This window comes from Lonchura striata, chromosome 2 (genome assembly GCF_050655825.1).
Source record: "Lonchura striata isolate lonStrDom1 chromosome 2, ASM5065582v1, whole genome shotgun sequence".
NCBI classification, from domain to species: Eukaryota; Metazoa; Chordata; class Aves; order Passeriformes; family Estrildidae; genus Lonchura; species Lonchura striata.
The window spans coordinates 134,723,434-134,747,380 of NC_140704.1; the positions used below are offsets into that span (position 1 = coordinate 134,723,434).

General features: G+C 41.8%; 1 protein-coding gene across 1 annotated transcript in view; it reads left to right on the plus strand.

Moving 5' to 3' along the window:
* The first annotated feature begins 563 nt into the window (after nt 1-563).
* LAPTM4B (lysosomal protein transmembrane 4 beta) overlaps nt 564-23,947 on the plus strand; it is a 60,650-nt gene continuing 37,266 nt past the window's right edge. The window contains exons 1-2 of the mRNA XM_021543256.4: nt 564-703; nt 19,416-19,527. Coding sequence (XP_021398931.2) covers nt 608-703; nt 19,416-19,527 — 208 coding nt within the window. The 5' untranslated portion in view covers nt 564-607. The remainder of the gene's footprint in view (nt 704-19,415; nt 19,528-23,947) is intronic.

A 23,947-nucleotide genomic window follows, 5' to 3' on the forward strand; every position in this document is an offset into this window, starting at 1 on the left:
GCGACCATGAGCTTAATGTTACCTTGTGTATCAGTTACACGAGGAAATTCCAGCCACCCCAATAGCAGCGGCTTTGGGAGTGGATTAAGAGGACACTGTGAAAGAAAACAAATGTTCATGGTTACAGAATTTGGGGTAAATTCAAAACATTCCATGACCTCCTCCGATATTATCTTTCCTTATAGAGAAATTGAGTTTATTTCTGCTGGTTTGCCACTCAAAAATTGCGAGACGAACTACCAGCTTTGTCAAGGAAGCGCCAAGCCGGTTCGTCCTCTCCGGGCTCATTCCGGGCGGGTGAGCATCCCGCGGGCGCATCCCGCGGGGCGCATCCCGCGGGGAGCGGCCCTGGCCCGGCAGCGCTGGGGCCGGGCTGCCAGCTCGCTGAACGCCCTGAACTGCGCAGCCCAAACCCTCCCGCTGCTGTGGGTACAGGTGCCCGCAGGGGCTGCCGAGCTGCCTCCGCCCGCCCGGCGGGGCCGTGCCGTGCCGTGCCGCGCCGCGCTCTCGGTCCCGCCCGCCGGGAGGGGCGGCCCCAGCCCGGCCCCGCCCCGCGGCACGGCGCGGACAGAGGCGCGGAGCGGCGGAGCTCCGAGGAGCCGCCGAGATGCTGAGCTCGCCCTGGGCACGCTTCTACTCCAACAGCTGCTGCCTCTGCTGCCATGTCCGCACCGGCACCATCATCCTCGGCGTCTGGTACCTGGTAAGCGTGCCCCCGGCTCCGGGCGCTCGGCGCCGGCCGCAGGGGCAGCCCGAGGGCTGCTCCGTGCCCGGGGATGCCGATGGCAGCGGCTCCGGCTGCCGGACCCGGGCGGGTGGCAGGAGGAGCCGCGCGGTTCGAGCGGCGGGCGCCGCTGCGCCGAAACTGGGGCAGCGTGTGCGTGCTCGGGGCTCAGGGCAGCGGGGCAGGACACAGTGCACGGGCAGGCGCGGGAGGGCCTCAGCCCAAAAGCTGTATGGGGGCTGAAAATGTGATAAGTGAAGACCCCTGGGGCGAATGTTTTCCCCCAAACTTCGGGGTGGTCTCAGGCTGGAGCTGGCTGCAGCACAGGGGCCCCGCCGGTGCATTAGCTCCAGCGAGGCTGCCCGGCCTCTGGGCTCTCTGCGCAGAAAATAATGTTTTATCATCTCTGGTCGCTGCTTCATAAAGCAATCGGGCGTTCTTGTCACCTGCTGTCCCCTCTATGGCAGGTAATCGTTTGGCAGTAGCGTTTTGGTCTGCCTGGTAGGGAGCCGAAACCTTCCAGTTCGCAGGTACTAGAAAGATATCTTCCTGCTGCCAGATTACGGGACGTGAGTGAGGAATTTAGCCCGGAGGCATCAGCGTTACCATCTGTAACCAAAGGCTGCTTGATGCTCTGTTATTTGACCCGGGGAAAGACTTGGTGAGGAGGAGCCGCGTTAAGCTCTCAGTTCCTCTCTGACGATTGTTTCCCCATCCTTCGCAATGTGGGAAAAGCAGTTTTCCCAGAGCTGGTCCAGCCATAATCGCAGGGTTTTGAGAATAAAAAGAACTGGTTGTTCGCTGTAGGTAACGTAGATGCACTCTCAGCCTGCTCAGTCTCTCGGTGTGAGGAATCAATCTCTGTCTGATGGCAAGGCTGTGCAGAGGTGTTTGCCAAGCATCATTTTTCAAATGATTGCAGATGGAAGCAGATTAGACCCGGGTTTATTTGCTAACTACTGAAATTCCCTGCAGAAGCAATTGAAAAATGCAGGGCTGCCTCCACTGTAGGACAGCTCCTTAAATAAATTCAAACAGTGTAATACAAAAACTAGGTTGACATTTACGTCCTAGAAATCATATAAACGGTTCTGTTGTCATTATGAAAAGTCTTCGTGGGGTCCCCTGGCTAGACCTGGACCTGTAAAATATGTATTTCACCTTTGAGAAAATTGTGCATTAGTTGAACCATTTCTTCCTCCTGGTTTAATAAAATATGGTTAATAGCAACATCCACAGCCTGTGCTGATAGTATTATAAAAATGCCTCTCTTTGCCTGGCTGCAATTAAGTTTTGCTAAGTTGTAATATGACCTGAAAGCTTTTGAACATTTCTTCTAGGAGGCTTATTATTTCTTTCTGCCTTCAACTGAATGAACGAAGCGTTTTCACATTGGCTCCACAGAGACAGGGATACAGATATTTTAGCTGTTCGGTGGACCTAAAGTTATTTGAGGAAGAGGGAAGTGCATCAGGTGGGCTTGGATACAAGGAAAATCTGATAGCTTTTTAGACTGTTACCTAATCTGTAATAAACCTTTCAATACCAGTGGGCCAATTTCACATAGTATTTTTACTGCAAAATTTGGTCTTAAATTTCCTTTCTTATGAGCAGGTATTTCCTGATTTACATCTCTTGCTTCTTTTGCTTTCATAACTTTTTCAAGGTGGATTTCTAAATTACTTCAAACTGATACAATACGCACTTCTTTCTGTGCTTTTTGTGCTACTGCAAGTATTTGAATTTTAAATTTATTCATTAAGAATAGATATTTAGAGGCATGTAGATAATAAATGCAAAACCTTTTTGATCGCCTATTATGTTAGGAAACAAAGTAAGGAAGGAGTAGCTCCTTGAATGAATGGCCCTGGTTGAAAAATCTGGTTGACAAGTCATATACAAGTGGATTTCTTTGGCTCAGAAGAAAAAATATGGTTTGGTTACCATGTGCTGTTGAGGGTTAACATTAAAATAGATGTTGTCCTGGTGGCATTTTTTTCTCTGCATGTATTTTGGGTGATTGCTTTACTCCAAACCACACATGACCTCTGAGCATTACTTCAAAGTTCAAAAACCATCTCTTGAGTTTTTGCAACGCCAACATATTCTATATACTATTTATAAGAGTATTCTATATACTCTGCCATTATTCCTTACAGGAAATTACTTGAGAAAAATCAAACTAGAGAATGAATAGTTTTCTTGTTGCTTTTTCATTTCTCACTACCTGTGAGGTGTAAGTTTTATTAATTCTATGACAACGAACACAATGATTCAGTAGTAGAATCTGAAGGAGAAAAAAGCTGTAGCTTAGAAGTTTTGGCAAACTTTTAACACAACATTTTCACATGTTAAACCAGTTTTGAGTTAGCATAATTTCAGGAGGCAGAATTTAATGTCTGAGTAAATGTGGAAAAAATAGCGTCTGAGATGGACTTCATCTTCCCATAGCAACCCTCCCAGTGCCACGCTGTGCACTGGGAGTTGGAAAGGTGTTGATTACACACCAGTTTTGGGCTGCTGCTGAGCAGTGCTGGCACAGCATTTGTGCTGTGTCTCAACATACCACCCCCCCCATCGATAAGCTGGGGGCTCTTTAGTTTTAATGTTTTAACTGAGTGTTTGGGGTCTCACAAATAGTGGGGGGAGAGCAGGAAGCTGAGTGCACATGGAGTCATCAGTGCTGCTGTTGAGGGAGTTTTCCCACAAAAGTGAGGGGCAGAAACAGAGAGCTCTTCCAGCACAAGCACGGCAGCCACAGACACAATGGTCTCATAACATGTCAATAGCTGGGAAATAAATATTTAACTTTACTCTATTTTAGAACATAATGGATCTCAGAATACTAATGTTTCTATAGCTCTTGTGTTTCAGTAGTTTTTTCCTGGTAGAGCCATTGGTACTGCATCTAGAATAATATAACACACCACTGCATGATACTGCAATATAGCATAATAGTGCAATGTGCATACTGTCACTGAGTACTGAGGTACTTCAGTGTAAAAAGTAACCTGTAAAGGTTGGATTAGCTAGAGGAAATTTCCTGAAAAGAATATCTAGTGGGGTTATAGAATAGCCCACACTTGAGGAACTAGTGTGCTGCCTTGTGGAGAAAAGCTTAACAGGGGGTGCTGCAATGTGAAATACAAACATTATGCTGAGGATTAAAATGTCAGTACTATGGCTGGCTGGGGGTTAATGTTTATTTCAAACCTGAGGACCAGTTTGGTTTGGCTGGTTATTAATTTTTGAGGTTTTATCTGAGATGGACTGTACACATCTCTGTATTATAGCATGAAATCAGAGGTCACAATAGTCACACAGAAACAGTTTGGGGCACAAAAGTCTTACAAGTGTTGTATTAAAGAAAAAAAAAAAAAAACAACAAAAACAAGCCAAGGAAAATTAGAAAGTCACTTCCAATAGATGAATTTTGTCACTGTGCCATTCAGGACGGTGACAATGCTGAAATGAACCATCTTCAGTTCTGGTTTCCAGTGGGTGCTGGAGTCAGGGCATTTCAGCTCCCAAGTGACCCAGTCAGTGCTGGTGAGTCAGAATAACAACACTCCTGTCAGTGACAGCATTTATAAACACATCGTGTCTTCTTCCTGAGGAAATGGACTCCACTTTCCTTGTCTAAAACACAAGGAAGGAGCAACATCAGATATGCTGACAGTGTCATGGAAGGATTTTCCACTCTCCTGACAGTGACAGTGGAGTTTCTGCACACCCTGAGGATCCACTGGCATCATCTGGGATAACAGGAATCCTGATATTTCTGATTGACTTTGGTGGTGAGAAGGTGAAATTGTAAGGTATCAGTTAAAAAAAAAAAAAAGAATAAAAGAAGGAGTCTTCTTTTTTGAACTGTGTGTGCCCAGTGCCTCCTGCTACCTGCCTCAGTGCAGCAGAGCCCTGGTCCCACAGTACCCCCAGCACCCTGCAACACCTCCAGTGCCAGTCCAGTGCTGGTGGTCCTGGGAAGGGATTCTTGCAGAACGGGACCTGCTGTGGATTCACCTTTACCACGCCTGGGGAGCTGCTGCCCCTCCCTCTGTGCTCCCTGAGGTCCTGACAGTGAGGGGCTAAAAATAAAAACTAATGGAAGGCTGAGAACCTTTTATAACCACAAGTTATCGAGTTGTGTGGCTCTCACTGAAGGATGTGCAGTAAGAACATAAATAGAGCAAGGCGAAGTTTTTAGCCATGGTAGGTTAAATGTTTGAGGTGCTATTTGTGGAAAGCTCAGCATGAATTGCTAGTTGTGACATTTCAGTTCTGGATTTTTCTGAATGTACTGATGAAAGCATGTCTAATATCTATCTCTGTCCCAGTCATTTTTTAATAGAAGGATTGAATGCTAATGATGAAAAAAATGTACTGGAGTAGATTTATATTGTAAAAGAAAAGAAAAGCACAATGTGCTATGGTCTTACTGATTTAAGGTTGAACACTGATGAAATGTAACTTTTAAGGAATTTAGACATTTTAGAGGAGCTAAGATTTTAGTTAGAAGTAAGCCTTACTAGAGTTAATTAAAATAAATGAGTAGGCCTTGATGAAGTTAGGAGTTAGTAGTTAACTAATAATTGATTGCTTGTCAGCACAATGTTTAGTTAGCTGGGTTTATAATGAAAAATACAGAAACTGACAAATAGCTTTTAGGAACATAAGACAATTGTGAGCCTCCTCTGTTCTGAAAGCAATTGAAGACAAGGAATGGGAGTTCTACCAAGAGTTCATTTGTCATATTTGCATTGAAAATGTAGAAAGGTCAGAACGAGGAAGACTTCATTTACTTCCTCATTTTGGGAGCCATCACCATGAAAGGGACCACCAACCCATTTCAAGGGACAAACTACACATGCTTAATAGCTTTTGGAGTGATTAGCATACGAAGCGGGGAATGGGATGTACCAAAATTATGAATATGTATTTGTATTTTGGGTATTCAATACTTGGATAAAAAGACTCTGTAATCACCTGGAAGGTGCGGTGTGTATTTGGGAGCTAACCCACACACTGCCCAGCATTGAATAAACATACAATTTCTAACTTTAAACTGTTAGAGAGTTTTTGTCCATCACAGTTGGATATCGGTACTAGATCAATATCCATATTTTTTTAATAAATCACTAACAAGATTGGTAGAGTGTACTTGATCTGATGTCAAAAGGAGAATAAAAACACATGGTGTGTGACTAGGTCACATTTATGTCCTGGCATTTTTCAAGCCTCATGCACAACAGCATGTATGGCAATGTGCTTAAATACCAGTTAGAAGATTTCAGTAATCTTGGCTTACTTGTCAGGGGGTAGAGATCAGCAGTGACTGCTCATGTAAACAAAATATCCCTACATTGCATTCTTCCAAGCTGCTCCGTCCACTCTGCTGCAAGCTTTACACTGCCTGAGACTACTCACATCAGCAACAGTTGTAACTGAGGCTCCCTTGAACGGGCATTTTAAGGGAAAATAAAGACATTTTAAGGAGAAGTTCTTGATTATTTGCAAACCTGGGAGAATCACAAGATTTTCAAAACTGAAAGAACTGAAGTTGCAAAAAGAACAAAATTGCACACTCAGAAAGCCTGAGGTGTTATCTCAGCGTTAGGTTGTGGGAATTGTCATGAATACCGATATGAGGCCTTATGTTTGACTTAGAAAATCAGCTTGCTTTGTCTTTATATAGAATGAAGTGGGCTAAAAAGAAAGGATTTTCAATTTTATGTCTCTATGAAGTGAGCAGCCAGCTCACTGAAGGCTCAGTTCCTTCATATTAGCCAGGGATGTCGTTTCCCGTGTTGTGCCAGTGGGATGCAGTTGGAGGTTGTGTGGGGTTATCCTGCAATACTGCCAGTGACAGCCCAGTCTTGCTGGCCCGGGGTGTCGGAATCTGAGGTATTGATGATCCCAAGATTGTAGAAAGTCTCTGTCTTTCTGCCCCATTGCCAAAGAAGTCGTCATAATTCATCTGTGCTGGTTTTTAAGGTTGTTTATTTTTGCTTATCTCTAACATGTTCTGCTGCCCTGCCGCAGGTCTGTCCTGCAGGGCAGCATGTGGGGCTCTGCCCTCAGTGGGATGTTACAAACATTAAATACCAGAAACTACCTGTGCTATATTTATAATAATGTACAATAATCTATCATCTACATTGAACAGTGTGTGTCCCCAACCTAAACCAATAGAAAAATGCCAACACTACAGTGAAACATGGAGGGCATGAAGAAGGAGAAAAAGGACAAAACACCCAATTTCCTCCATCTTGTTCCCTTTGAACCCCTAATCTAGAATCCTAAAATTTTACTTTTGCACCCGTGCCACACTTAATTATTACTTATATCAAACACTCAGAGCTTGTAATTCATCCTGCAAGATTGAAAACTCTTTTCCATGGACAGAGATCAGAGACAATGTCTCTGGGGCTCTGTACAGGGGGTTCCTGACCCCCTGCCAGGGTCCCAGGGCAGCCAGAGGAAAGCCTTGGATTCCCACACTGAGGAAAGGATTCTTACAGACTAGGGCCTGCTGTGGATTCACCAGGTGTTTGCCCCTCCATGGCCAAGACCTGGGCTCTATATTCAGGGGAAAGAGCTGGGTGATGCCAATGACATTCCTAATTCCCACCCCTTGGTAGGAGATGTAGTGTTGGCAGTACATGAATTTTCTCCACTAGCAAGTAAAAGTTTCATAATGTGAAATTACTTGAGATTCCAAATTCTTCTAATAGAAGTGGCTGAATTGATCAAATATTTATGTCCCAAGGGCCATGTCTACAAAATGATCATTAGTTTTTCTATTGTCTGCACTTCATAAGATGAAAGACAAGGTCATGGAAAAAAACAGTAACATTCCCAAGTAACTCATTAGACTCTTGCTATGCACATGCTTGCTGTTGTGGAGAATGGATAAAAAACTTGGAATTCATTATGAATAAAGGAGAATATTAATTCTTACTTTTAAAGGCTTCCCTGATGATTGATGTACATGTTGAATATCCAGCTGAGACTGGAGTCAAAGGAGGTTCAACGTTTATGCTCTTGGACTGGATAACATCCATTTCATTACCTTCAATTCTGTGGGGGAAAAAATGACTGATTCTGCACACAAACACCTGCTCAGGCCCTGTATGGTATTTTCTTAACAAACTGAAACCACATGTATGAATTTTAGGTATGTCATAGTAAAAACTAACGACCAATAATGATCAAAATGACCAAAATGATCTTACCTGAAAGACCTTCTCAATAACCATATTCTGATTGTAGCTTCTCTAGAGAGACATTGTTAAATAATTTAACAGTTATTAGCTTCAAGAGTGTCATCCGGAGAACTTCTTTAAGAACTCTTTCATGCTATGCACAGGCCCAGGTTAGTTTCTGCAGTGCTGGACCTTATCCCATCTTTTTTTCTCCAATTCATGCTTCAGGCCCTTTTCAGTTGAATTACAAAATAAAGGAACACGTGGAAGGAATTTAAATGGCACAATCAATAGAATAGCTTGCAAAGAGCCTTATCACTCTAGCTTAGCTAACAATAGCTTGCAAAGAGCCTACCTGTGTGTGTCAGAATCCAGCCCTGAACAGACCAAAAAGCTTATCTGAACAAAGGCTGTGTTCATTGGTGCACCATATCCCAAGTTATCTGTCTTTTCTGCTCTAGGTGAAAATAGCTGGATTTGTGTGTTTCCTTTGCTGCAGAAAAAAGTAGAAGCAGCATTTTATTAGTTTGTCCCAGACCCTCTCATACATCAGTATGATATTAAAACATTAAAAATGTTTTTTCTTGTAAAAACCTTTCAAGTCATTGGAGGGATAAAATATCTTGAAAATGTCTTTTGGGCAGCCCTTGGATTTACTGAATTGTTTATTAGTCTGTTACACAACACAAGGATTTCTGAAAATGTCTTTAAGCTCTAATCCCCTAACATAGGCAGTTTTTTTAATATCCTCAAATACCACCGTAGGTATTTGAGGATATAAAATAGAGTATGTAATCATTGCAGTGACAGCTGATAATCTGCATCAGTTGTCTTGATAATGGCACAGTTGTCTCATGTAATCAATACAATAATCAGCTCATAAACTGTAAACCTTTGTAAAATACCTCTTTTTTCTTATTAAGGCCTTCAATTGGCTAATAAATTCCCTCTAGTGACAAAACAGATGGCTGGTTGTAAGAGGAGCAAAGTTTACATAAATGCTTGTTGAAGGAAAGAATCCCATTAAGAGTTCAGTATGCTATAATTACATTTGGGTTTTTATACAAAAAATCATGAATATATTTATAGAAAGGAGAGGAGGTATTACATTAATCAAGTAAAATGTGTTTGAAAGTTCTGTTGAAGGTTAATATGTATCTCCTAGTGAGCCAGAGGAGAGCACATTAAGCTTCCTAAACTGATCGTTGATTAGACTGACGTCAGTGAAAATGCAATTAGTCTTATATATTCTTGGACATATGGAACGGATGTTGCAAAATAGCCAGGAATTAATTTCCTTGATTGCTTTCTTTTTCTCTTGTTTTATTGTGAGGCTTGTGCCTTGACTGTAAAACTCTGTAAGTTTAAAGTGGCCGAGGCTTGAAGATGTGCAGGGCGATTTCTGTGCTGTTCTCAAGCAGGGCTGGAGGTTTAAAGTCCCAAATCTCCAAACAGCAGAATAAGAAGCAAAAACCCACACTTGTGTCTGAAGGTGTGAGAGAGTGCTCTTGGTCCATATGAGGTGAATTGCCAGGGAGGCAATTAATATGGACTTGAGCCTAGCACACTGTTCCTGGACCTCCTGTGGGTCAGCTCTTTTTCAGGTATCTGCAGTTAGCTCTAACTATTGTCATCCTGATACTCAGCCTTGAAAGGATTTTGAGAGTGCTGTGACTGCTTTTCATTTTGTTGCTGGCTTGTGCTGAGCAAAGTCTTGTTCTATCCAGAGATATATTAAGCTGCTTAAAACAGACAGGACAAACGCTTTTGGCAGAAACACAGGTTTGTGAGAGATTTTCACCTTGGAGAGATGCATTTCCCAACAGTGAAAAAACTGTGGCCAGCCAGACAGGATACATGTGATCATGTTCTTTACTATTTCGGTAATTATCTGTACTGTACCATCCTTCCACTTCTTCCTTGCATAACTAAATCCCTGCCTTGGGCTGCAGAGTGCTTCAAGGGTGCAGTCACTTGTATGGCTTCTGTGGATATTGCCAGTGGTGGCTATGTAAAAATAATGGCTCAAAGACTTGGTGTGTTTTGGTGTTGGTTTTTGCTAGGTTGTTTTTTTAATGAAGTGGTTGTATGCGGCTTGCTCTCAGCAGTGCAGTGGCCAGTCCAAGGAGGGTGGAGGGGACCCTGAGCACGGACAGCGTGGGGGCTGCAGTGGCTGAAGGACACACAATCCTTCTGCTGGCCAGGGCCAGTGGGTGCCTGGACAGTCCAGCCCAGGTAAGCAGATACAGTGATGCTGCCTGGCCCATGCTCTGTCACAAGTGCACACAAAAGTCTAGATCTGTGGGAGCTGCCACAACTCATGTCACAGTGACACTTTAGCAGGTCTGCCCTCAAGCTTTCACAGTCACCTGCGAGGCTCAAACACGCATTTTTGGAAGTGAAGGACAATTGCAGAAATCAAACAAATCCCAGTTGAACAACCCTTCTTCTAATAAGGTTTTATTTCATACCAATTCTTTGCTAGTTCTCCACTGCATCCTGAACCAAGATGACCTCTAGGAGAAATTGTGAGTTTATCTGGCAATTATATAATTGTATACGTGATTATATTTCTCCATAAATATTTCCCTAGAGGTCTTGCTGGGCAGAAGACCTCAGCAATCATTTTAAGGACTTTCCTTAGATACAGGTTAAACGTTCTTTAAATACCTTGGAAAAGTAACAAAGACCACTGATACATTTGTATACAAATAGTTTATTTCCTTAAACCAGAGAAGGACTAAGATTAAATAATGTTATGATACAATTATTAAAATTGTGAAAGAGATGCCTCTGCCCAAATTAAGGTGCAAGCGAGACCATATGCCAAAGTCAGTAGTATGGATTTTATTTAACAGCAAATGGGAGGTAAAAAGAGATAGAAGGAAATAGAAAAAGGAGGAGAGAGAAGAAGAGCATGACAGAGAGACAGATTAAGTAGAACATATCACCACTCCATGGATCCTGATGGTGTCCTCTTGATCCTGTTCCTCTGGTCTTTTTGGTGGTGAGGGTCCTGCAAAACACAGAGCTCAATGGATTAATATAGACTCAGGCCAGCTGGGAATGCCCAGGGACCTCCCCTGCAGGAGCAAGTTTGACACAGCCTCTTACAACAGACTCTGGAGCAGCTGCATCAAGTGCAGGCTCTGGTGCAAGGCCTTAGGAATAAGTCTGGGGAACACTTTGGGGGGGTTTTTGATGGATTATGGCACCCCCTCAGCTGCCTCTACGTGAATGCCGTGGATGTGGCCTGTGGGGTTGGGGGTTTCACAGCTGAGCAGGTTGCTGTAAGGGAGGATGGGTGTTCACTGTCTCTGACCTGAGGTTATGCCACACATCCAAAACTTTCCTCCTGCCCCCTTGGTTGGGAGGGAATCTGTGCAAACTCAGCAGATGAGTCTGTGGGCTATGGCCTCCCTGACCTCAAACCCAGCCAGAGCTGATTTTCAGGACAGCTGCTGGGTTCTTCGGCTTTCTGGGCCATACTTCATTCTCCCTTACTCTTGTCTCCTTCTCCCTAAACATGAGATTATTGAACAATAGTGTCACCTTTATCTTATCTCAAGTTCCCTTGGCAGTTTAACTCAGTCCCAAGTTCCCCTCTTGAGGCATCTTCAGAGAGGGGAGGGCTTTGGTGGTTGCAGCTTCTTTATACAGTTTTGCCCTAATGTGTGAAAAGTCCTTAATAACAATATTTAAGCCACAAACTATAACATTTCCATCTCTCACAAGTATATAACAAACTATCTCTAGGGAGGCAGAAATCTCTCGTGCATATTGCACAATCTGCCCATCCATTTTTTAAAAATAAATTTAACCATTACCATATTTCACTAATAACAGACCTCTTGTGGTTTGGGCTTTAAGCCTGCTAAAAGGCTGGCAGTAGGCAGTAGTTGAGTAATTTGTATAGAAGAGTGCTGGTAATTATTCTGGACTTCCTATATCAGTTTAATCAGCATAGTCTTTAAAGTTCAGTGTTTAGTGTCGTAGCAATCAAAGCTGAAATTGTTTATAAAATCTGATTGAAATATTTTATGCAGCTTTATATTACATGCTCTCTATAATATGGACTTTGTAATGTGCAAGTCTGAGCCTGCCTGGATGATTCTTTGCCGTCTCATAAGTGGTATGGAAAAATAGCAACACGAATTGCAGACTATAACCCATCTTCTCCAAATTAAAGTATATAAAAACCTGATTGCTACTTCTGACCTGACAAAAGCTCTCCCTATTCCAGTGCAATATTTCAGATAGCACCCAGAACCATGCTTTGAGAGACCACACAGGGAGAAAGAACAACTTATTCAGGGAAAACATTTTCTTTTATTGTCCTGTAATGTTAAGGTTGGGTAGTCACCTGAAACAGGAGGGCTTATATTTTGTTTTTAAGATTTTTTGTGATATGACTAAACACTTGCATTTTCTTAATAAATAGCTCATCTGAATTCTTTCAGCCTTTAGGCTTCAGTAATAATGCCTGATAATGAGTTCACTGGTCAAAGGGGCGAAGGATTCCCTTTTAACCCAAGTTCAAGTGTCCCTCTTTCTGTTTGTGTTCAGGCTGTTTTGCTCCATTGGATGAGAAGATAATTGAGAGTGTCTGGGTTTCTAACTTGGACCACTCATTAAGTTGTGCATCACTAACACATCTGCAGCTTGTCCCCAAGCACTGGAATGTTGAAACATTTTCATTAGCATGAGGCAGAAGGCTTACACAGCAGGGAAAAAAAAAAAAAAAAAAAAAAAAAAAAAAAAAGAAAAAAAAATGTGTCTACCCTGACACCCAGGGTCCTCCTGCTCCTCCATTCCTGCAGTGGCTGTGGTGTGCTCAGATGTAGCTCCTGAGCCCCCAGAGGGAAAGTGATTGAATCACTGCTGTGAGACTAGTCAAGAAACTTGGGTATGCAGAAGGATCGTGGTGTTTCTTGTGTGCTATTTGCCTGCTCTTCACAGCACTCAGCTTGAACCCTTTATTGGTAAAATATAGTGCAAATCTACCATGAGCTAGTTAAATCCTGAACCTGATTTTTTTTTTTCTTTGTAGAGTTCTTTTGTCCTTTTGATGAAAAAAAAGTGTTCTTGCTTTCATTAATATCTTCTATGCCTAAAGAAAAAATTAAGAAAATATGCAAAGAACATGCTTAGTGAAAAGGGAAAAGTAGATAGGAAGAATTAGACATTGAAATACTTAAAAGACATTTTCCATTCATTCTTACTTTTTTCTGATAGTGATACTGACTTCAAATACCCAAGTGCTAGAAAATACTCTTCTGTTTAGTTTCAAGGAGCAAAAGTATTTTACGACTGATGCTTTGTTTCTATCATTTCTGTAGAGAACAGGTGCCTAGACTCATAAAATTGCCTTGAGTTTTTTGGAGATAAACAGAGGAGAGGATACATGGGTTTTGCTAGAGATTTTCTTAAGTTTTACTAAATATGTTTAGCATTTCTTACCACTAAAATTAATGTCCCTGGCAATTTGCTTCCTTAGTATCTCTGGAGGGGACAACAAACTAAACCATGCCAGTTTTGTGGGATACTAAAAATATGCTAGAACTCGGTGTGCCAGTTCTTACATATTACAGGGCCTCACAGTGTCATGAAACCAGCCCTGGAACTGTGAAAAGGGGCACAGGCAGGGAATTAGTTCTCCACCTATGCAGAGATTTAAGGACAGTGCTTAAGTGGATCTCTCTGGAGTTCAGTGAGGCTGAAAGCAGTCACAGAATTAAACCTACGAACATCTTTCACCACCCATAACACTCAGACTGCAACATGCATGGATTCAGTTATAAATTGAACCCTCAATAGAAAAAAAGCTTGGGGGGGGACTCTTCTTTTTTCCTGTAACTATAGATATCTCTCTTCACTGCATTAGAAAGTCTTGGGAGAACTGCAGTAGAATATTTGTAGAGGGGAACCTACAGACTTCAATAGAAACATCACTCTATTTTTTAATGCAATGTATTGATTTAACGTGAGCATAATATTTCCTCTTCTAAACTCCTTTAACTAAGCTATTTTATTTTGATTCTTGACTGAAAGCCATTATAACTCCTGGCAATTCTTTCAGTGTTTACTGACATTTATGTAAGTTGCTGGCAAAAGCATTTCTCTGTCTGCTTGAGATAGGGATCATCAGTAGACTGGTGTTAATAGCATGCTCTTAGGAGCTACTGAAACTAATTTTATTTTAGATATGCTGGGATAGATACCATGCAGCTGCACTTCTACAAAAGTTATAGTCACTGAAATTATAGTGATAGTTGTTTTCTGATCACCTGTTGATGCAGTGCATTTTATTCCCGTGATTCACTGCTGACCTCTGTAACAAATGACATGGAAAAAGGTGATTTATTGACAATAGAAGTCTGAAATTTTCATTTATAGTTTCTATTTGCTGGATGCTGCCAGTGGAAGACATGAGGTTGTGTCCTTGCATCCTAAACACTGGACATTGTCTCCAGCAGAGCTGCCTCACATTGTGCTGAAGCTGCTGGTTCTTTATCACGGTGCAGGTGGAAGCAGCATCAGTGGCTGGTGGTCAGTCCCAGTCTCATCACCTGCTGCCTGTCTTGCTCATGCCTGCATGCATCTTCCTCACACAGCTGTTGCTGTTTAAAGTGTCTTCTACTCAAATCTGAAATTATGTTTTGTAAGCCCACAGCAGGAGCTCCAGTTACTGCTGCAGTATCTGGATGTCTCTTCCATAATAGTTCCTCTTTCCACTTGGCCTCATACATTCTGTGGTCTCTATAAAGCTGTTATTTTCCTCCCCTTCATTGATTATAAAAGTGGATGTAATTCCATCTGGCTGCCAGAGAAGTAAGATTTTGGGATTTTGAAAAAATAATTATTTTATTTCATTATCAGAATAAGGGCACAATTGGACATTTTTAGGACTTTCTGTAGGTTCTTTGTCCAGTGTGTTGTTAGGGCACTCTGAACACCATCCTGCAGGGCCCAGAAGCAGAACTGGGGCTGATCATGGGGTTCACCAACAGGACAGGTGATAAACCAACCCAAGGCAAAGAGATCTGGGACCAGGGACACAACCGAAGACAAGATGCAACATGCCTTTACAGGGTCCACCAGACTGGTGCCATGCTGTACCACTGGGACAGAGACTGATGGCCCCAGGCTGACCTGCCTGGGGTCCTGGGCCATGGGCAGGGTGTGGAGAGGCCCAGGTTGGGGCTGTGGAGGTCGAACAAGCCCTGTAAGGGTCTCTAGAGCCCCTCTCCCGAGCCCCTGGCAGCACTGGGGCTGCAATCAGCTGTAGGACCCAGTGGTCAAGGTTCTGACTTGATAGTACAATTTGTATTTTATTCCTGTTAATAAGGTCCAGGTAAAGTTTATTAAAGAAACCCTCCTGTTGAGTCACAGGGTGTAGAAAGGATCCCCTTGCTTTTTAAACTCTTCATGGAGGAGTCTTGGTATGGCTGGATCTAATCTTAACCCTAGACTTTGTCAACAGTTTAGGTCTAAAGGATTATATAGGTATAATTGAACCTTTATACAACTTTGTCCCACAGGATAAAGAACAGCAAAGAAAATATATTTAAATAAATATATATAATTTTTTATTATTATGATTACACAAAACTATCTTAATGAGAATTATTTTCTACACAATATAAGAGCTATAACAATGATTGTAGTACACAATGAAGCAATACTGAAGTAATTGTATTAAAGCTAGCAAAAAAATTATTAATTTTATTTATTTATTATTTATTTTTTATTTATTTTATTTATTTAGTTTAATTATTATTAACATATCAATGTTACCCATATCAGTGACCAAGGGCCCGTTTCTTTCACTCAGCCTTGAAGGGTAACCTTGAAGGGCACCCCCACACAAGGGAGAAGTCCCCACACATGCACTCCAAGAAGGGGTGTGGTAGAAGACCCTGCTGTTCAAGTTTGGGACTGGGTGGTTGTCTATCAGCCATTCTGTCTCCAGGCCACTTGTGTCAGCTCAGGACCTTTAGATAAACTATCAGCAGTCTCACTTGTTTGTTCCTTTATCCACGTATTTTACCAGGTCTACCACATTCTCACTATCAGACTTGGGGATTGACTCCAACTTGGCTTCAGCCATTGTTCAACACCAAAGGCACTGATAGCTTTGCAGACAGGACACTGTTCAAGTTATTTCACCCCATTCCAGGGAGAGCATCCTGCTGCAACCCCACTGCTGAATGACCATGGACAAGTTTCAGTTTCTCCATCCATGAAAGGAGGACAGCGTGTCTCATTGGGAGGGTACAGGGTTTAGTGACTTCCTGAAACTGTGCATAATTAAAATGATTTCTAAGCATTGCTAATTGATTGTTACACTATTTGTTGCTGAAGAAATGTAAAACATCTTGAAGGAAATTTTGGCCCTATCAAAAGAATCTCTTTTGCTTTTCCTGGAATGGAGATTTCAACTCTCATACCAGCTGCATATACCAACAGGGAATAATTTTTATGCTCTTATCCTTAATTGTGTGTCCTTGGAAAACATTACATCAGTAAATTTTTAGACACACAGAATTTATGCATCACAGCAATTTTCAAAATTCAACAGTCACATCACTTTCAAAACAGGAGGAAAACCCTAATGAACACAATACACCCAACTGTGCACACATTTCTGGGAGAAAGAGGAGCAAACAAACGTGGTGTATTTCACTTGCACTGCTAACAGCACAGCTGGAAAGTGCTCAGATGACTATGAGAATCTCAAGAGAACAAACTGATAGAACAGAAAAGCAATGCACTAAAAGAGCATTAGAGAGATTCCTACTGACTGCAGCAGACTTCAGGTCAGGCAAACACATCTATGTCTTATACAGAATTTAAGGCAATGCTGACAATCACATAATCTGAATCAGGACATATCCATAAGGAGAAAGTAGAGCGCCTATGTCATTATTTTATGAATTTTCTGGCTATAGCTGTATCCAAAAAATATGTCTTTAAAATAGCAACACTCTACATTTATGGTTTCTGATTGCTTGGACATTTTGAATAGTCTTCTTAGGTAACATATTTATTACTGGCTTATATCTCCTAGCTTTCCACAAAGGAGTATACAACAAGAACTAGGTTGTGATAAGATTAAAACCCAGTGAGATTTATGGAATGTAACTTTGAATTTTGATTGTTATCTGATGTCTTCAAAACCAAGAGAAAGCCAAGATCATTCTACAGTGTTCCCAACAAAAAGCTATTTAACTATTATATGTAAACATGCAGTAATGACCATCTCTAACCCCCTCCGGACAATCTCCATCTGCTTCTTATTGTTCACCACACTGTTTAATTTCAGTTTTCTTTTGCTATAATTCAGATCTGTTTACCCAGTGGATCTGGAGGAAGGTCTGTTGCCTTGTTCTTTTTCCCTGCCTTTCTGCTCATAAAAGACTGAGAGCACCTTCCCCTACCTTTTCCTTGCTAAGCAACCTCAGTTTTTTCCCTGTCTGTCCTACATTCCACATGTCTCACTACCCTCTGTTCTGATGCAGGATCCTCCCCAGGGTTTTTCCTTGTACATTTTAGAAGGACTTTGAATCCTTTCTGCAGAGGCTTGTGGAGGGCAAGTGGGAGGATGGTTTATGCATCTAATGCCCAGGTTTCTGTAGCACTGCCCAGCACCATGTAGCCATAAAAATGAGCTTATGGGATTCCACTGAGTCGTGTTCAGTTAATTCACTGCCATACTCGGACTCCTTTCTGAGCAGCTGTCACTTACTCAGCTTTTTTGCCTCATGTTCTTCTGAAGTTCTTCACAAATGTATTTCTCTATGCTTTTTGTTGCTGAATTGTGCTCTGTTATCTGAATTCTGCTCTAGTTTGTCAAAATAATTTTAATCTTATTTCACAGAGTGCTTTCAACTTGGCATTGTCTGCAAATTAGAGAAAGGTAGAGGTTACAAGTCACTTAAAACAACAAGTCTCTCAATGATACTGTAAAACCCTAATCAATATATCTTTTTTGCTGGCTGTAAATCCTTAAATCTGTGACAGCCGTTCTTTCAGTACAGTTATCCAGCTGGCAGTGCATTCACCTTCCTCACATTCAACCAAACCAGGTTTTCCTTGCTCATTTGTGAGAATCTCACAATGTCAGAAGGTGTGCTAAGATGCAGAGATGTTATCTATGCCTTCTGCCCTGTCCATAAGGCTTCTTACTCTGTCAGAGAAGGAAAATAAGAGAACTTTCTTGCAGTTTGTCCTTGACAAGCCCATGGTGATTGTTACTTGTTACCATACAAATTTGAAGTGTTAATGGGGAGACTGCTTGATTATCTGTTCTTATTTTGTTCTCACAGTCTATCTAGAAATTCATTACATGACATTCCTGCTTTGAAAATGCATAAACTATGCTTGCTCCTTTCTTGTTTTGTTAAGTCAATCTATTCTCAGCAGTTTTCAAAGATTGCTAGCAGATCTGGTATCAGCTAGGCTTGATGGAATTTACCTATCAAAAAGGACTTACTTATCTTACCTGAAAAATTCTCTAGCCTGTTACGTCTTGAAATAACCTCTGTTACACCTACACCTTCTTGTTGCTGTTGGTAACTGTGATCAGATTAGGATGACTTTGAAGTGAGAACCAAAGCAATAAAATCCATCTTTCCAAGTGTAATGTTTTCAGCATTCTTCTTTCCATTTTCTTCTTCACCAGTTATCTTCCTAGTTCTGTAGAATAAGCTTTTCTCCTGGCTGCATTATTTCATGCTGAGCAATCTACTTTTCTGCAATTAGCTCTCTTGACTTCAAAGCAATATGAGCATTTTGTTCAGATTTGTTTTAAAATACAGCTCTTGGCTACCTCTCCAATCCGTTCATAGCCGATACTTGACAATCCGCTTCTGCTGGATCACTTGATATTCTTGGCATTTAATTCACTTACTGCATTTCTTGGTGGTTGTGAATGTCCATCTGTGCCATCTGACACAGGAATGTGAGCCTCAGACACAGGGCTCACATTGCCACCTCCCTCCACCCCCCCAGGCCTCCTCATTTAGCAGCTCACCTGAACCAGCTCCTCACTCATGACCTCTGAAAACACAGCCCTTTCCAGTACTAGAGCTCCTCTTTGATCATCTAGCAATTTTACAGGGTCTGCCCCCAATTCTAGTTCTGCCATGCTGATAGTCCTTGATTACAGCACCCATTTGTAATAACATCAAAATGCCTGCCTGATGTGCTAACGTGTTTTATAGTCTGAAAGAGCAGTGGTAACTTTCCTGCTGTGGAATAGAGCTGGAATGAAAAGAGGTAATCCATTGACACTTTGTATAATTTTCATGCTGCCACTTAGGGAAGAATTAAGTCCTGCTTACACTAACTTAGAGAAATTAATTGCAGTGTTAGTTGGAAAACAATCTCTGTCATAGCTGGTGTGAAATATGGTGGGCATGTGCTGCCCCGAGGTTTTTCATGGATTACTTTCACTGATCCTTTTCCCTTTTTCCTCTCTGTAGATTATAAATTCAGTGGTCTTACTGATTCTGCTGAGTGCCCTGACTGATCCTGACCAGTACCACCTGACTAGTGCTGAATTAGGGGGTGAATTTGAATTTATGGATGATGCCAGTAAGTACAAATTCCCTAATTATTAGCATTCATTACTCCAGCATTTATGTAACTGTCCTATCATTCCAGTAACTACTGTCCTTTTAATTATTGTTTCACCTTTGTATTTTACAGATGCATTTTTATTGTGAAAGGTGTCATGACACAGTTCAAACTTGTTTCCTAGTAGTAACCTTATCTGCCACATACCCATTAGTAATCAATCCATCTGCTCTGCTGTGTCCTGGCTTGGCAGAGGCAGAGCCAGCCCTTGGCAGGGAGATGTGTCCCTGAGCATGGTGCTGAAAGCCCTGGGGGAATTTTGCAGGCCAGAGGGAGATATGGAGTCTCTGCCTGTCGCAGCACCAAGTCCCAAGTGCCTGCACATGCACAAGAGCCCACGCTGCTGTTCAGAGAGCTGAGTGCATTTGTTCATGCTGGATGTGTTCATGCATCCCCTGTGCATGTGGCATGACTTGCACAAACCTGCTCGAATAGATGCAAATACAAATATCAACTGTACAGGCATATTAACAAAAGCACGGAGAAATTCCTTCTCTTACTGAAAGGCATAATAGAAAATCTTCAATATAGTTTCAGAGAAGGGTAAGCAAGGCCATTTATTGTCTCCTACAGAACCTCCTGTCCTTTGAAAATGTTTCCTTGTTCCATAACTTTTTCAATTTTTTTGGTGGTTTGTTGATTTAACTGTTTAATTCCTATCTAGTAAAGTTTTCCCTCAATGTGATTTTGATAAAAATGTCTGTTTATTTTAATTTCTGCTCACAAGATGGCTACATTCAACACTTCTCATAGTAGTCTGAAACAAGGTTTTTTTCTAATCACACTTGTGTCTTTCTGCTCAGAATCCCCCCTTCTACAGCTAAAGGTTCTAAGTCCTTTCCTCATTCCTACTGAAGTCAATAAAAATATCTGTAGGAGAAGCAATAGCCCCACACGTGATTAAAAAAAAATTGCCCATTGTTGTGTCAGAGATGCTGGGTATCATTTAAGGGATCCTTATTTCCACAAGGTCTTTACTGCAAATATGCCTTGAGGGTCTACATTGAATTAATGATAAGGGGTGATCGCTACATTTTTGTGTCTTCATTGGAAAACCACCTACAACTTCAGACTAAAAATCTTTTTATATAACTGGATTTAAGAAAGTAAGGACCATAGTAGATACAGATGGGCTCCTAGCTGATTCTGACATATTAAAACTGACTGCCTTGTCCTAATTCTCAGAGATTAACCTTGGTAATAACTGTCTGTCAGTGTGGTTTTATATAGCTGACATCAGAGGCCTGCCAGTGCCCAAGGTTTTAAAATCGTAATTCTGTTTTGTAATGCAGTAGCTGTCAGATAAAGACATTGGGGATTTCCATCTACACTTGAAAATTGTATTTTCTGTATATTTTTATCAAGGCTTCTGAAGTGAATCCTGCAAGATTGTGAAAGGATGGCTTATGGGCCAAGCAACCTAATTTCCATTTGGTAAAGGGAACATTTCACAGGCAGTTAAATTATGAATTAACACTTGAATTAATGTCTCCTTTTATTCTTTGACTCCCTCTGGTTTGTTGCCTTACTGAGTAAAGGCAGTTGAATCAAGCTACTGACTTATGGTTACTGGAAATAGCTGGCAGGAGATAATTTTTTCTTCTATTATTTAAGCATGACTGTATTTGTTCAAATGTAATGAAATGTTTTATTATGAGATAAATCATCATAAAAGCTTCCACATACTCTTTTCCTACTTTTATTTATCTTTTTTGAAGAAGTGTTTGTCATGTTAGCTGCATGCATTGAAAGCACGTGTATGAAATACAGGAAGATACCTAATTTTTTATGTTAAAGAAGATCCCAAAGTTATTATCTGCATGTACTTCTGTTGACAAATAATAATGACACAAACACTAATAGCCATTATTCTCATTCCTATTGATGCTATTATCAATAGCAAACAACAAAAAAATGCAGACACAGGGTTTACATGTAAAACTTGTCGGTCCCTTTCCTTCTCTCCTGTAAGGGAATCCCTCATAAAAGATCTGAAAATAGCATCTGGAAAAAAACCTTATCAGCTGTGTCACAGTCAAATGAATTTAATGAAGTCAAGGTTTCCCTTGACTTCCAAGAGACCAGGATTCTCCCAATATTTGTATTCAGATTTATTTCTAGCTGTGCCTGGTTTATGGAGAATTCTCAATTTTCTGTTCCAGCAGTGTGAAAAATTCCTGCCACCTGCAGAGCCACAGCCAGTCTGGTGCAAACTGCTTGAAAATTCCAGTGCAACATCTGTTCTAATTCCAGGATTTAGTGTGGTTCCAAGGGTATTACCAGAAGCTCCAAAGTACCAGTTCAATTAGTCAGGGAAAGGATTTACCTGAACACTTAGAAAACAAGCTATAGGTTATTTATTTTCCCTTCTATTCTAGAAAAGGAAGCAAGGGGAAGAAAGTCTGCCAAGACTTAACCATGTGGCAGAGGGAAGTACTGGCAGACACCAGTTTGTGTGGCTTGTGTGGTTCTCCAAGATGTACATCTCAGAACCTGGTAAAATGCTGGGCTACCTCCTGTGCCCAGCTGAGCCCATTTAGTCTCTTTTTTTTTTTTTTTTATTATTTCCTGAGGGAGTTTAGAAGCTGGACTAGAGAAAATTAGAAATGTGTGAGCTGCTCAATGTAATACTGCTGCTGTTAAAAGACTAATAATCTCAGAGCAGGAGATGGAAAAGCCCTATAATTCATTTTGGCTTCCATGAGGGTTTTGCCTGAGCCTTCTGCTCAGCTTCTTCAGACACACAGATCATCATCCTGACATGTCAACAGCCCAAACAAGCAGTGGGTGTTGCTTGGTTTTATTTACTGCTGTCATAGCGTCAGAGATGTGTGTGTGATACTTCACAGGCCACATGACAACAAGGATTGAAATCCTGTGCATACCCTACAGGACCTGAGGGGAACTTTGACACTGATATCAGCAACTTAGGTCAAAATCTGCTCATGTCCCTGCCCTGGCATGGGTAGACAGGGCAAGCAGACATCTCAGGACAGGGGAGAATAATGTGAGGGTCTTTCTGCTGAATAATACATGCACCCAGGACTTAAAAATATTAATTCAAATAGAAAAAATTTATAAAGAAATCTACAAACAGGAGGTTTAGATTTCTGCTGGGGGATAAATGGAAGTGGTGGAGTAGGTGTATTCCTGTCCGAGTCCATGAACACCTCCTATGTAGTGCTAGTCCCAGATATAGGGAGAGGCAAAAGACTAGACCCCTTTCCAGTATAGGATATTCAGGATCTTCCCCTCTTAATTCTATACTCTGGAATAAATGTGCTGGGCTCAAAAGTGCAGAATACTCTTTTCTTCTCATAGCCCTCTTTCCCAGGGAGAAAATGCTGCTGCTGTGCAGGCTGTGACCCAGGAGGCTGCGTGGTGCCTGGCAGCAGTGGTGTCAAGCTTGCACAAGCAGCCTGGAGGAGAGAGCAGGGCAGTAATCCTTAGCTGGCAGTCAGGAGGCTCTTGGATAAATAAGGCTGGGAGAGTGGAGAAACTGCCTGAGGATTGCAGGCTGCTGATCAGCAGCTTTCTGGCCCCTGCTGTCAAAGCTGGGGGCCAGCGATTAACTGGGCTGGGGCAGGTGATGGGGATTTGAGGTCTTCATTGCTCCACACAAGTCCTGGCTCAGGGACTGGCCTTGCTGGCTGCTCCTCCCTGTCCCTGCAGCACCCACCATCAGCCTCCTCTGCAAGAGGAGAGGGGAAGGCAAGGAAATACTTTTGAGGTGACTTGAGGGAGCTTGAGCTGCACTGGCTGTGCACACCCCGTGACAGGAGCTCTGCCCAGCCCAGCAGCATTTTCTCTCCAAAGAGGCAGGAAAGTAGGATCTCACTGTAAGGTATAAGAATTAAAAAAAACTCAACTGGTTTCTTTAAACCCAAGGAGAAAGCTCAAAAATCCATCTAGGACAAATAGGCTGGATAACCCCTTCAGCAGTCCAAGTACAGACCTTCTAGCTATGAATGCCATAGCACAGCATGGCTGGAAAAAAAAATCATACACCCCTGTCAGTTTCTCATTTAATGTGCTGCATATCTAGTTTCATTCTGATTAATTGAAGCTGACACAGCTCAAAAAACCCAATGAAGCCTTAAATGAGAAAGAACTAGCTTGAGCCAACTAGGACTTGGCACGATGGAGCACAGTTAGGGAGGCACTGGAGACAGAGAGCATGAGTGTGTTGGACAAGAACTTCAATGTCAAGTTCATCACAGTTTGCTGGGCTCTGGCTCTGAACCAATACTGCCACAGTCACCAGCAAAGTGGAACTTGTGACATTTGCATCTGCTGCAAATGACAATGACAGCAGCTTCCCCCTGGATGCAGGAAGTATGTGGTTGGGATCAAGAACAAATGCATAAGCAATGCCTCC